Below are 14,405 nucleotides of genomic sequence, written 5' to 3'. Positions count from 1 at the left end.
ATCATCATCACTACTACTACTAATAGTATCATCACCACTACCACCACCATCATACTACTACCACCATCATCACACTGCCACTACCACTACCATCATCACCACCACAACCATCAAGTTGATAAAGAAAAATCACGATGACAGATGACCGTCATATTCCTTCAAATCTCATTACTCATGACTGATTGTACTTTCCTTTTGTTCACGATGCTTCCTAGTGTGTCATCTGACCTAACCTTCATGACCCACGAATCATGCCGGAGCTTTTTAAAGGAGTAGCAATCATGTAATTTGAGAAGATCATAAGCGCTCCTACTCTCTTCCATCACAGGTATATCGATCCAAGAGCCTTTGAATTAGATGTACGTCAGATTCACCTTTGACCCCCAAAATCACTTTCGTTATTGAATGAACTAATTTTTGTTACGTATGATACACAAACTGAACAAAATGTGCTGAGAATTCATCTTGGTTGGACGTGATGAAGGCAGTCACCAATTCATGCTTCACTGACTCGAGATTCGTGAAGCTTAACTATGTAGAAAGTTTTTAGATGTAGTCATTCTTCTTCTTCTTCTTCCTGTCATTATTTCCGAAAGACAGTTGGTCAGTTTCTTGTATCCGTTTTCCCTATGTTGTTACTTTAGCAGCTTTCAATCTCACCCGGATGTTTTTATTTGTCGTCCTCAACCACAACCCTCCACCTTACCCTCATTTTCTTTTGGTGTGTGTTTTTAGTCGATCATGTTCTCACTAAAAATTTCCTGTGTATGTTGTCGTTCAGTCTACCGCCTGAGGGTTTCCTTATTCGTCTTGCATACATATTTGTTTTCTGTCATGTAATTTGGTTCTTATATATACATTGCAGTTTATTAGGTTTCACAATAACTTCTGTTATATACAGAGAACTTCATATACACATCGCGTTCAGCTCTCAACACGTCCTTAGGTGTATTTCTCGTACCCCTTCACTACTACTAACAAATATTCTACGCTTTGATTTGTGTTAAATCGCGATAATGAACGCATTATTAAAGTCTTCGTGTTATTTCTTTCGTAGGCAACGTGTGAACCTGTAAAATGGCTTCTTCGAATTCATTTTCCAGCAAGTTTAAACTGTGTGCTTCAACCTCCCACACATTGTATAATGCCATGAATCACCTGTATATTTTGCACCCAGACTAGTATTTTCTCTCTTGATTGGTGGCTCCAACTGGCACATTGTTTACTGAAGTTTTCGCGAGGACTTCCCGTTAAGTATTTGGGCTGCAGGAGTCGAGATATTTGGCGAAAGTGGAATATTTAACTTATGCCGGAGAGAAATTCTTGACGACAACCAGCGAGGAATATTCTACTTCAGGTAACATACTGACATCCAAGGAGAAATATTTGTCCAAAGGTAGAAGTTATGAGACAACTGGAAAGAATATTCTACCGCAGTCATAGAGGAATACTGATTACAGCTCATAATTACAGTATATAATATATCTAGCACAAACAAGGGGTAAATATTCCATCACAGTCTATTAAGAAAGAGGGGGGGGGGGAGAGGGTGACGGTAAATGAGAGAGACATGGGGGAGGAGAGACAAATATATTGAGAAAGAAGGAATGAGAGGGTGAAGGGGATAAGAAAAATCATATGATATATTTTAATCATTGTTTGAGGCTTCTGATTTCACTGGTTTAATTGTACTTAATACTTCTTGCCAAGCTGTTTTTTTTTCGTAATAAGATCATAATAACAAGATCAAAAAGACGAGTTCACGCTTCCAAAATAATTACATACCCGCAGCATGTAGGAACACAGATTATAAGAGGAAGGGGAACACTATAAGGTAGATAATGTTTAGCTTGGTTATGGGAACATAAGAACATAAGAATGGAGGAAACTGCAGCGGGCCTATTGGCCCATACTGGGCAGTCCCGTTTACACCCAACCCCTATTGCTCATATGAGCATCCAACCTATGTTTGAAGCTATCCAGCGTATTCGAGTTAATGATGATATTTGGTAACTTGTTCCATTCATCCACTACTCTGTTTCCAAACCGGTGTTTACCTATTTCACGCCTAAATCTAAATTTGTCTAATTTAAAACCATTGTTACGAGTTCGCTCCTGGTTGGATAGTTTGAGTACCTTTGTAATGTCCCCTTTGTTTAGCCCTGCCTTCCACTTATACACCTCTATCAGGTCGCCCCTCGCTCTACGTCTCTCAAGGGAGTGCAAATTAAGATGCTTTAACCTGTCTCTATACTCAAGGTTCCTAATGCCCGGGATTAGTCTTGTCATTCTCCTCTGAATTCTTTCCAAGGATTCTATATCCATTCTGTAATACGGTGACCAGAACTGAACTGCGTAATCCAGGTGTGGTCTCACAAGAGCAAGATACAGTTTTAGGATGACCTCGCTAGTCTTGTAACTAACACTCTTTTGTATGAACCCAAGTATTTATTAGCCTTGTTACGAGCAAAAACACATTGTTTACTTGGCTTAAGGTTCCTACTTTTCATTACTCCTAAATCTCTCTGGCAGTCGGATTTCTCTATGGCATCGTTGTTCATCTGGTATCTGGTTTCCCTGTTTACATCTCCTATACTGAGTACTTTACATTTGTGGACGTTGAATTTCATCTGCCATTTTTCAGACCATTCGAAAAATTTGTTTAGATCTTCCTGTAGTTTTGCCGAGTCCTCGTCAGATTTGATAACACGTCCTATTTTAGTGTCATCAGCAAATTTACTTATGTTGCTGTCTATGCCGATATCTATGTCGTTTATGTATATAATAAATAATAATGGTCCAAGTACTGAGCCTTGGGGAACTCCACTTGTGACGTTGCTCCAATGGGACTTAGTGCCCTTAATGCTCACTCGCTGTTTCCTGTCCTGTAACCACGCCCTAATCCATTTAAGGATGTACCTTTGATGCCATGAGCTTCTACCTTTCTAATTAGTCTTTCGTGGGGGACTCTGTCGAAGGCTTTGCTAAAGTCGAGATATACCACATCATAATTGTGCCCCTCGTCCACCGATTCGAAAACTGATGAAAAGAATGTTAATAGATTAGTTAGGCAAGAACGTCCGCTTGTGAAGCCATGCTGGGAATCATTGATCAATCGGTGCTTCTCCAGGTGATTTCGAATAGAGTTTGAAATGATTGCTTCCAGTAATTTGCCTACTATTGATGTTAGACTGATTGGGCGGTAGTTAGAGGATAGTGATCTATCCCCTTCTTGAAAATCGGTATTACATTCGCTATCCTCCAGGATTCTGGTACTACACCTGTTTTTAATGACATGTTAAACAACTTTGCTAAGGGCATACTAAGCTCTTCCTTACATTCCTTTAATACTCTGGCAAATATCTCATCAGGACCAGGTGACTTATTAGGCTTTAGTTTGTCTATTTGCTTACTAACATCGTTACTAGTCACTACTATCTCACTTAATTTGTTTTCTTCACTATCTCTGAATAGAGTCGGTGCCTCGGGTATCATGTTTAAATTTTCGGTGGTGAAAACTGTTGAAAAATATTTATTCAAATTATTGCTCATTTCTCCGTCGTTATCAGTGAGCTCGCCGGAAGTCTGACCGTATTGGTCCAATCTTTTCTCGTGTTTTAGTTTGATACATTTGGTAGAATCCTTTGGGGTTTGTCTTCGCCTCCCTTGCTATCCTTACCTCATTATTCCTCTTTGCTTTCCTTATCTCGGTTTTAACCCTACTTGCCAATACCCTATAATAGTCCCGGAGGTGAATTTCGCCACGATTTATCCTTCTACCTATAGCCTTCCTTTGGCCAATGATGTTCTTTAAATAATTATTTATCCATTTAGGGTCATTGTTGTCTGATCTGAGTTTTTTGTATGGTATGTTCTGCCTTTGTGCATTAAGTAACTCACTATTTAAATTGTCGTGGAACTCGGCAATCTCAGATCTCGTTATCAGGTCCGTGTCATCTGTCAGGTTCACAGCCAAGCGCGACACCCCCTCTCTCAGCTGCCTCTTTAAACTGTCAAAGTTTGCCCTTCTGAAATCTGGTACTTTAGTGGAATTTTCCTTACGTCTGCCCTGAAAATCTAACTGGAATCGAATTTCTTTGTGATCGCTGTTTGCAAGTTCGTTCCCTACCTCGACATTGCTAATTAGGTTTTCTCTGTTCGACAGAACTAAGTCCAGTATATTATTACCCCGTGTGGGTTCGGTTATATGTTGACTTAGGAAACAGTCCTGGATCGTCTCGAGAAAATCCTCTGATACTGAGTTACCCGTAAGGTCAGTCCAATCTATTTGGCCAAGGTTAAAGTCGCCTACTATACAGGCTTTGTTGTGTATGGAAGCCTTGCGCATTTCATCCCAGATAAGTCGCTCATTGACGCTATCAAGATTGGGGGGTCTATATATTACTCCTGTGATTAATTTTTCCGGACCGTCGCTTAATTCGAGCGGCGGGAGAGAGAAAGATGAGCACAATGAAGAGTCAGGGCTGGACTTCAACTTTAATAATAAGTGGATGAAAGAAGAACCACTGTAGTCATGTGATCAATACCCTATACCGTGGCATATATGACGCCTCTGTATGTATGAAATAGCTGCTTGGGAGAATATTACTTGCACCAGCTATGGCTTTTTGGAGGAAGAATTTACTAAATTCTGTATATGAAGAGTTCCGGGAGAAACTATTTAGAAGGTTAGAACGTTTTAGTTATGTTTGGTTGTTTTAATATGTTTTAGAACTCCTAGGCTGGAATAATATGAAATATAGAGATATATATAAGTAGAAATTGGGTTTTTGAATTGTCAGATTGAACAAGACTCTTCGTACAATATCCGGAGGCAAAGGCAAAGAGTGCACCTGGGGACATCACGGCCGATGAAGCAGAACTCATCCCAAGGAAAGTCACAATTAAAGCTGCACGAGGAATACCTCCAAGCCCTCTCAAAGTGTCTCAAAAGGCAGAAGGGAGATATTGGAGGAGAATATACCCCGTTAGAAGAGACAGAGATCAGGCCAGAAGCAATGGAAGGGGTTATAGTTAAACAAGAGATCAAGTGTGTAAGAAAAATATTAGAGAAGATCAGGAATTACAGTTGGGAGAATTCCCTCGGAATTATCCACGATAGAACCAAGGCGTTCTTTATGATGTACCGTACATTGATATCTCTTGCATAGAGAGTTTCAGCGCAAAGTTGTGAGGAGACCACAACGTCTCGTTGTTCACCTCAAGGGGTTCCGTCGTTGAAGAATTCAGCATAATTAGAGGAGTTAGGAGGAAGGTTAAGGAAACATACGATAACTATTACAGAGCATAAAGTAATTTTCTTAGCCATATGACGTTAATGTCTGGTGATACAAGGTTCACGAGGCGAGCAACTGATTATTTGTATCACAGTTAACAGTTAGCGCCAAAACGACGGTGAAGAATATAGTTAAAATTTGGTAAAGTTCAAGGGAGACAACCTTAACCAGTTGGGTGGGAGAGGAATGTCAATAAGAGGTGTAAGCACTTACTAATGCACAGAGGAGATAACAACACAGGTCACAAATGACGCAGAAGTAAAGGACCGTAAGTTGGGTTTAACAACAAAGCAAGAGTCAAGGACTCAAGGGTGGAACCATAACCAGCTCCGACAGAGACCAGCCTCTGTGTAACCGTCCACATCCCGGGTATCCTCAGAACCCCTTCCTGGGGATATCTACTGGTCGTTACTGGGGACTTCCATAAAAAACCTTTGGATATGACAAGAAAGACTTGAGAGAAAGAAAGAGAGCGTGAGAGTGTGTGTTTGGGATCTCAATCAACCCTGATGCTGTGTGTGTCGAGTCTTGGTTGTGAACGTTTAGCATGTTATAGGATGTACGGTGTTATGCTCACACACACACACACACACACACACACACACACACACACACACACACACACACACACACACACACACACACACACACACACACACACACACACACACACACACACACACACACACACACTACTACTACTACTACTTTGCTGTCATTCGGAATCGAGTATGAAAATCATCCAGCTGTGATACAATGAAATGAGCTATTGAGGATGTCACCTTCGCTGGTGAGCTCTGAGGTGACTAGAGAAGCCGATACGGGACCAGCAGGGTTGTCCACAGATGCTGCTTGTGTGGAGGGCTACATCGAGTGCGGGAGGGGCGGCGGCAGCGTCATTCCGGCGTTGGCGCTTGTCTGCCTCGGTTTGCAGCCGGACTAACTCGAAAGTACTGTATTGATATCTTCTCGTGTGGTGCTCCTCCAGTTGTTGTGATGTGGAGTAATCATCTCCCAGGTGATGTGGTTGATTTGGCGCTTTTTCAGGTTTTTCTTGAGACTATCCTTATACCTTTTCAGTTACCCGCCGGCGTTACGTTTACTATTCGTTAGGTGACTGTAGAGTAGCTGTTCATGGATAATGGTAGCCTCGATGCTCCTACAGTTGGTGTCAACGAGAATGCTGAAAATTGGTCTCTTGTCTTCCCACCGAACGCGGAGGACGGAAAGAAGACTATGTGGGTAAAAGTTTGCAAGTGCCTTAATGTGCCTCCTGTTTGTGACCCATGTCTCACTGCCATATAGCAGGATGGGGAGGACCAATGCTCGATATACATGCAACTCTGTAGGTAATTTCAGCTCCCTACAGCTGAAGACACAGGTACGGAGTCTGCCAAAGTCTTGAGATGCACATCTGATCCGATGTTGAATCTCTTCATCGATGTCCGCTGTAGTGGACATGTGGCAGACGAGATCCTGAAAATGGGTATCATTAGAGAGGGTAGTACCGTTAAGCTGGATGGATGATGGAGGTGTGGCTGTACCAGGGGCAGGTTGAAAGAGAATCTGAATCTTACGTACATTCACCTCAAGGACGAGGTGTGCATACGCATCTGCGTAGGTGGTCAGGATCTCCTGTAGGTCACGTTCAGTGTAAGCAACAAGGGTGAGGTCGTCTGCGTACTGGAGTCGTCTTATGTTGAAAAGATCCTTCATCCGTTACTGGATATCCACCCCGCCGGCTAAATTGGCACTGGCATGAGTAAGGAAGGCAGCCAAGAAAATGGAAAGGAGAGTTGTTGCCAGTACACATCCTTGTTTTACCCCCGTTTTGATGGGGAAGAACTCAGACTGGGTGCCATTGTGCAGGACACTGCCGTTCATGCCATCGTTGACTTGCCTCACAATGGCGATGAAATTTGGTGGGCAGCCAAAACGGCTGAGGGACCCATCAACGGACTTCCCTGTTCACCGAGTCGATGGCCTTGTTTTTCTTTTTTCTTTTTTTTTTACGTGGATTAACCCACCAGGGCACAGATCACTGACCCACATCGGGGCCTGGGAGGCGAAAATGTATAATAATAATAATAATAATAATAATAATAATAATAATAATAATAATAATAATAATAATAATAATAATAATAATAATAATAATAATAATAATAATAATAATAATAATAATAATAATAAAGAACCATAAAGAAATACAAAAATTAAAAATAATCAAAAGTGAGAAACAAATATGTATGTTGTGTTGTCAATAGTAAGAGAAACAATTGGGACCCTGCAATTGTGTGTAAATGAGGCAGAAGTCAGTCAGCAACCTGGAACTTGGTCACAATTTTCGTAATGGCATATGGCAGCAGGGTCTACCGTTAGACAACACATTATGCTTCCAATATCTTTTCAGGCGGTAGTATCTAACTGTTTGGTAGCTGTTTGCTACCTACTACCTACTTAGGTCGATGAAGGCCATATACAGGTCACGACCCTGTTCTCTTCACTTTTCCTGTAACTGGCGGGCAGCAAAGATCATGTCAGTGGTGTCACGTGATGGTCTAAGCCCACCTTGAGATTCTGGGAGGAAGTTTTCCGCTTCAGGAAGAAGTCTGTTTAGGACTCGGGCGATAATCTTGCCAGCTATGGACAGCAGCGCGATCCCGCGGTAGTTGACACATTCTGACCGCTCTCCCTTGTGCTTATATATTTTGACGATGGAGGCGTCTTTAGGAGCTTTGGGGATTTCCTCCATTTCCCACATATTCTCCAGGAGATAGTGGAGACGGCTGGTAAGGAGAGGTCCTGCTGCATTTTAGACCTCGGCTCTGAGGCATTTTTATTTTTCATCAGTCTGATGGCAGTAGCTACCTCATCCAGGGATGGAGGATAGCTGAGATGGGTCAGCTCTGGATGCTGAGGGACTTTGCTGGGTAGTCAGGACATCCACTTCGGTGTTTCGGTTGAGCAGGGAATGGTAGTGCTCTTTACAGTGCTGAAGGATGGCTTCTTTGTCTTTAATTAGGAAGTTAACCATAAAATGTACTAGTGGAATTGAAAAAATTGCTCAAATGCTTTATTTTTTAACCAGTCATTTAAAGCAGCACGTTTATCATCGACGAGTTCATTGAGTTCAGGGTCATTTTCATCAAATCAGTCTTGGTGTATTCTTTTTATCTGGCCGAAGTTCTCTCTGCAGTTTTTTTCAGGTTAGTGTCGAGAATACCCCTTTCGGCACTAGGATTTGGGTTGTTTGTTGTCGGGTTGTTTATCAGCCCATGTTTGAGCTGCTTTCTGAAAGCATGTGCTACCGCTGGATTCTCCAGATGCTTAGTGTTAAAACCTCTTCTTGAAGCGTGTTGCCATCGCCGTTTTGGGGCGACTTGAAGTGAGAGCTTGTCTCTAACGAGCCGATTATCAGTGTTGCAGTGGTCTCAGCCACTCTGACAATGATAAAGTCAATGAGATGGTAGTGTTTGGATCGTGAGTGTTGCCATGAACCTTTGAACTTGTCAGCCGGCCTAAACAAGGTATTGGTGATAGTGAGGTTGTGTGTGTAGCACACTTGCTGAGGAAGAGTAGGCCGTTGTGATTACATTTGCCTATTTCATTTCTTCCTATGATTCCCTGCCAAATGTCAGAATCTCTGCCAACTCTGGCACCTAGGAGCACAACCTTTTCTTCCCAGGAGATAGAGGTTAGCACTATGTCAAGGTCGGCGTAAAAGGCCTCCTTGATGTCATCCTCAGCATCCTGTGTTGGGGCGTATGCACTGATGAAGAAGACATGACGTGAGTGAATGAGTGGGACTCGGAGCGTCATGAGGCGCATTTCAGTTAGCCTGTGTAAGCTGCATTGGCGAATGGCAAAGTCAACTCCATAAATGCGGTTTATCTCTGCAGCAGGCTTACCCATCCAGAAGAAGATATAGCCAGACCTCCTTTCTGTGAGTAGACTTTCGTTTGGGAGCTGGGACTCACTAATGGCTACTATTTCGATGTTATGCCTTGCCAGTTCTTTTGCCACAAGGGCGGTTCTTCTTTCAGGAAGCCCATTTGTGCCAGTATGCAGAAGGGTCCTGACATTCCATTCAGTGGCTGTAAGAGGTTGTAAAGTTAGTTTTTGTTTGATCTGTGATTCTGATTGCATTTTCGACCGCATACGGATGACTTTACTGGGTGCGGTTGCCCAGTCAGGTTGGCTCTTTTGGCATGCTCTTTTAGGGCACCTTTTCTAACCCCCTCCCCATGTGGGTTTAAGCAGATTGGCTTCTTGAAAGGGCTATTCAGTCACACAGACAGGACCGGATTGCGTTGCTACCTAGATCCCAGTGCATAAACGACCATCTTTTCCATGCCGTCCATGTGCAGAATTGTGACAAGAGACTCTTTGCAGTCATCTCTTCTCTCCCCGTCGCCACTCATATATCGCCATAGGACTTTGGGGGTATAGGGGGTTTTAATGATGATGAGTTGGATGATGGGTGTGCAGGAGTTGATTTATGTGGTGAGGCAGAAGTGCAGACTGCAACCACACATCTTGGCTCTCCCTTTTCCTACTCCAGTGGTGCAAGTGTTGCAACGACTGGGGAGAGGGAGAGTTGTAATGGACTACCGATAGCCCAATGCCTTCGTCCACCGATGTAGTCATTGGGCTCCAATGGTGGTCACGTCTTTCGCCTATACTGCCGTTGGGGTCTTGTTGGAGCTCTGTAAGCATGTCTGCCTGATGCGGGGCTCCACCACAGATTTTTCGTTCAAAGCTTACTTCCTTAGCCTCATACCTACCAAGGTTAATCCGCAAGGTAGCATGGCAGTGGTTGTTGGTAGGCGCTAGGACGTGTCCACGTGCCAACGGCTCTATGCGCCACTCCTCTGGGGTCTACTGTTGCTCCGAGATTCCCTGCTGGTCTAGCCTGGGCCCACGAGGCACCCAGTTACCGTGTGTTGCCGCGAGGAAGCATACTTTTAACTAAATGAAAAAGGCTTGAGAGCTAGAACCTAATCACGCAAGATGTAAGTTCAAATATAATTATTATAACCTCAGCATATCTGGTTGAGCCCGGATACTGTCAATCTCTTACTTTCCTTCAAATTTCCTCCCTCTTTTCCTTGATCCTAAACCAATCCCCTCTCCCCCAAATTGCCACCAAACAACTTCCAATCCTAATCCCGGCCCTCCCACCCAGCATTACAAGCAATAGCCTTCTACCTTACCTACAGACGTCAAGTCAAGTCAAGAGGAGGCACAGCAGTAGTCTTGATGGTGAAGAGGCTATGCAGGGGAAGACTTATGCAAGTTGCTTCCTGTTTGTCACTAGGGTTAGCCAGTGGTGGTAGCTGAAAGCGAGAGGAATAAAGCAGTGCTTTCACCTTAACCCTAACATACTGCTACCACACCAGACTTATTATACTACCCTGTGCACACACACACACACACACACACACACACTCTCACGGTGTATACATATATAAACAATGCCTAGTATCTTTTTCTCTGTATTACATGCCTCTCCTTATTTGCTTACTGAAAAACTCAACGTTTTAGGAATATTAAACAGATGCACAGACATGTACCAGACACAATATTTTCCTAGACATTCGTCCAAAATTTGCAACTAATCATCGTTGAGGTAACACAGTTTCATCCAATCAGTTTCCAGTAAATATAAAGACTACATCCAATCAACATGAAACTCACATTCTCGGTGAGGATGACACATTCAGGTGCTGATGAGGTCCGGGAAAAATATTTACTTGGCCAAGCTGATGGAGAGGAAGACAGACAAAGGGGAACGAGGTGAGGAAGAGAGATAGATAGAAAAAAAGTGAGAATTATAAAGAGATTGGTAGAAGGCTAGAGTCATCCAATACAAGTGAATATATTTCATGATAAGCTAAACTTGACTTTTTACGTATCTGATAGATTTATAATAACACAGCATTTGATCTACTATATTAGTTGTCTGAAGGAAAACTATCACTAAATACAAAGTTCAATTGAATAAAAAGAATAATGAATTTGGGCCATGAATTTACTGTTCCTGGAAGACGGGTTGGGGGGGGGGATTACATCATTATTACCATGATATACAACCACTGTTCTCTGCATCAGACATCATCAATAATAATAATAAATAATTATAAAACATAGGCAGACTCACTACCATCAGTCATGGGTGTTCGCTAAACATAAATTCCTGGCGGGTGTAACTTCAGTACGGTGGTTTATATTATTATTGTACACAGTAAATAGAGTTGAACACGCTATGAATCACAGATAATGACCTAGCGGGATGTTGAATTGAGACTTTACCAGGTAATTATAATGAATGAAAACTGGCAATACTAGAGGGTGCTATCTCGCTGGCCACGTAAATTATTACTATGGAGAACGCGAGTCTGGGATTTCATTTAATAAGATATTTAAATGGCGAATATATAATAAATAAGGATGTAATAATATTAAATATTCTGCATAACAGAGAATAGTGAAGTGATTGTAGCTATTGCAGTAACTGTTTAATTGTTTAATATAATATTGTTTAATATATTATACGTGCAGTATACCTTCACGACCTACACAACAACACCGAGTAGTGGACGTAAAACTTTGAGTCTCTGTCCTTGCCCTAGCCAAAAAGAATCAGGCGGCAACGTGTAGTATTTATTTTTTAATTATTTTTACTCCTGTCCTTCTCTGTCACCTCTCCTGCATCTCACTCTCCCTCCCTTCTTTCCCTCCCACACCCAGCTTTATCCTCTCTTTCTCATACGTCTTTTTCTCTTCCCACGTTCAATCTCCTTTTGCTGTTTTCTTTTAGTTCTCTCTACTTTTTCTTTGTTATCTCATGAACCTTTTGTATTGTCCTACATTTCATCTATCTCGTTTTCCATTTTGATCCTCTAGTCTATAGTTTAAACTTAACTTATTTTAAAGCAATCGACTGACTTAAAAAAAATATATTCCTGAAGATTTGTGTTGAAAGATCTTCTGCTCTCTGCACGTCTTTCCACTGCTTTCCCCCCTTCCTTCCCTTCCCTCTCCTCCCCTTTCGCTCTTCTTACCCCTTTCCCTCTTTCCCTTCCTCTCCCCTCTCTTTATCTCCCCTGCCCTCACCCCTGCCAGCACGCTCCCTCAAATGGTTATTCCCTCCTAAAGCCATGTTATCCAATAAACAAGTCTTTGGTAATATTCCACTCAGCTGGTGGCTATTGCGTGTTGGCTGGAGGACGTGAAGTTGGTGTAGCGCTTCAAGGCTTCATTCCATCCCAACTTCGCGATATTAATCCAGCTTGTTTGGGGTCGCCTTAATTGTTGCTTTGTTGTTCTGTATTGGTGTTTCCTGGAGCAACTCGCCTCAGTGTAACACAGTTATTAGTTCATTATGTTGTGTTCTGTTATTATGCTGATGATGACTGTGGACAACAAACCGGCTTAAGGTGATCTGTAACACACACGTATTTATACGCACAGTAGTTAAGTACCATAATCGACAACAGTTAGCCCATTAAGTGTGATAAAGTACAGTACTTTGTTCTCCTTCTAATAGACGGCCAACTGCCAGTGACCACCATAAATTGGATCTTTTCTTACTAGGAAAGAAAGAAGTCCTCTGTGTGTGTGTGTGTGTGTGTGTTATTTGGGGATAATTGCGTAGTATCGATAATTACTAAATATATCTTTTATAGCAAAAATACTGTACTGTACATCGGCTTCTGGTGCGTATGTAGGGGCGATCAAGTAGGTAATAATAACTTACAAACTATAAATACACAGCGACAATACTTATACAACTTAATCTAACTTATATAATAAATAGGTGTATAGGTTTGGTAGAAAAAACTGTACCTTTCAGAAGTTTATTTCACGGTTATATGTATGTATAGGTGTAAAGGCCTGGGACTTAGGGATAGAAATCCCTTACCAGACTAATCAGGATCTTAATACAGGAAAGTCAAGGACCATGATTTTCTGAGGAATAACAAACAACCGTTTGAGATTGACATCTCTTTACTATAAAAAATATAACACAAAACTCTGACACCACTCAACAAACATCAAGTAACAATTACTGGAGTCAAACAATTAATGCAGTCAACAGTCAATGGAGTCAAATAATTACGGGAAGCAAACAATTAAAGGAAGCAAACAATTAAAGGGAAGCAAACAATTAAAGGGAAGCAAACAATTAATGGGAGTCAGCAATTAATAGAATTAAACAATTAATGGAATCAAACAATGAACAGATATTTCCTAAGACAGTGGCCCTGGGGAAGGTTCTGGAACAAGGTGAACCACACTCAGGGGGAAGAGTCCATTCAACTCCACAACACTCGAGCGACAGCGGCCGATGTCATGAAATGGCAGGAGAAAACCGGGGCACAGATGGAGGAGATGAACTGATGGTCGTGGTATGGGGTAGTGGTAGATGACCAGAGAATTGACAGTCGATAGGTTAAGGTCTGGGGACACAGCCCACGAGTCCCGAGAATTTGACGAACAGCGGGGGAAGGTAGTGACTGCACTCACGGCTGAGCAGGATCTGCCTGTGACACAGGTAGCCGCTGCCGTTCTCACCTCTGTCCAACCCCCACAAGTGTTGGTCGCACCAGCAAAAGAGAGTTAGCAGCGGTAACGAGCAGGAAGATCGTTTCCGCCCTTACAATAGGTTCATACTGTATACATTCCTAGAGATATTTAGAATTTATTACGAATGTCTTTTCTCTTTCCACAGCTGTTGTGAGTGTAGTGGAGACGCTGGTGGAGAGGACGGTGGCTTTACCATGTAAGGCCACACTACACCCTCAAGGAGACACCCCAAACTTGCTCCTCTTCTACAGGCACTCCTCCAATATCCCCTTCTTCAGGTACGTATTCCCATGCATATTCTTGTGAAATTTTCTACCTGATTCAAATAAAAATATATGCAGGAGAACCATAGGTACTAAAGAAGTCATCTCTCAGAGGTATAATCGAAGTACGTTCTAGTTTTGTTTTCAAGACCGCAAGAATTCACACGATTAACTATTAAAAAAATTAGAAGATTTCTTACACTACTACATTATTTTTATGTTCTGACAATTACTCATAGGTAAGAGTTTGACC

At 42.2% G+C, this 14,405-nt stretch overlaps 1 protein-coding gene across 4 annotated transcripts in view; it reads left to right on the top strand.

Annotated features, from left to right (window-relative positions):
* LOC121859411 (hemicentin-1-like) overlaps window positions 1-14,405 on the top strand; it is a 251,339-nt gene that overhangs the window by 77,242 nt on the left and 159,692 nt on the right. For all 4 annotated transcript variants that reach the window (XM_042356203.1, XM_042356204.1, XM_042356202.1 and 1 more), the window contains one exon: window positions 14,035-14,167. In XM_042356203.1, the coding sequence (XP_042212137.1) occupies window positions 14,035-14,167 (133 nt within the window). The remainder of the gene's footprint in view (window positions 1-14,034; window positions 14,168-14,405) is intronic.

This window comes from Homarus americanus, unplaced genomic scaffold (genome assembly GCF_018991925.1).
Source record: "Homarus americanus isolate GMGI-L3 unplaced genomic scaffold, GMGI_Hamer_2.0 scaffold7626, whole genome shotgun sequence".
NCBI lineage: Eukaryota > Metazoa > Arthropoda > Malacostraca > Decapoda > Nephropidae > Homarus > Homarus americanus.
This window is presented reverse-complemented; position numbering and strand designations above follow the sequence as displayed.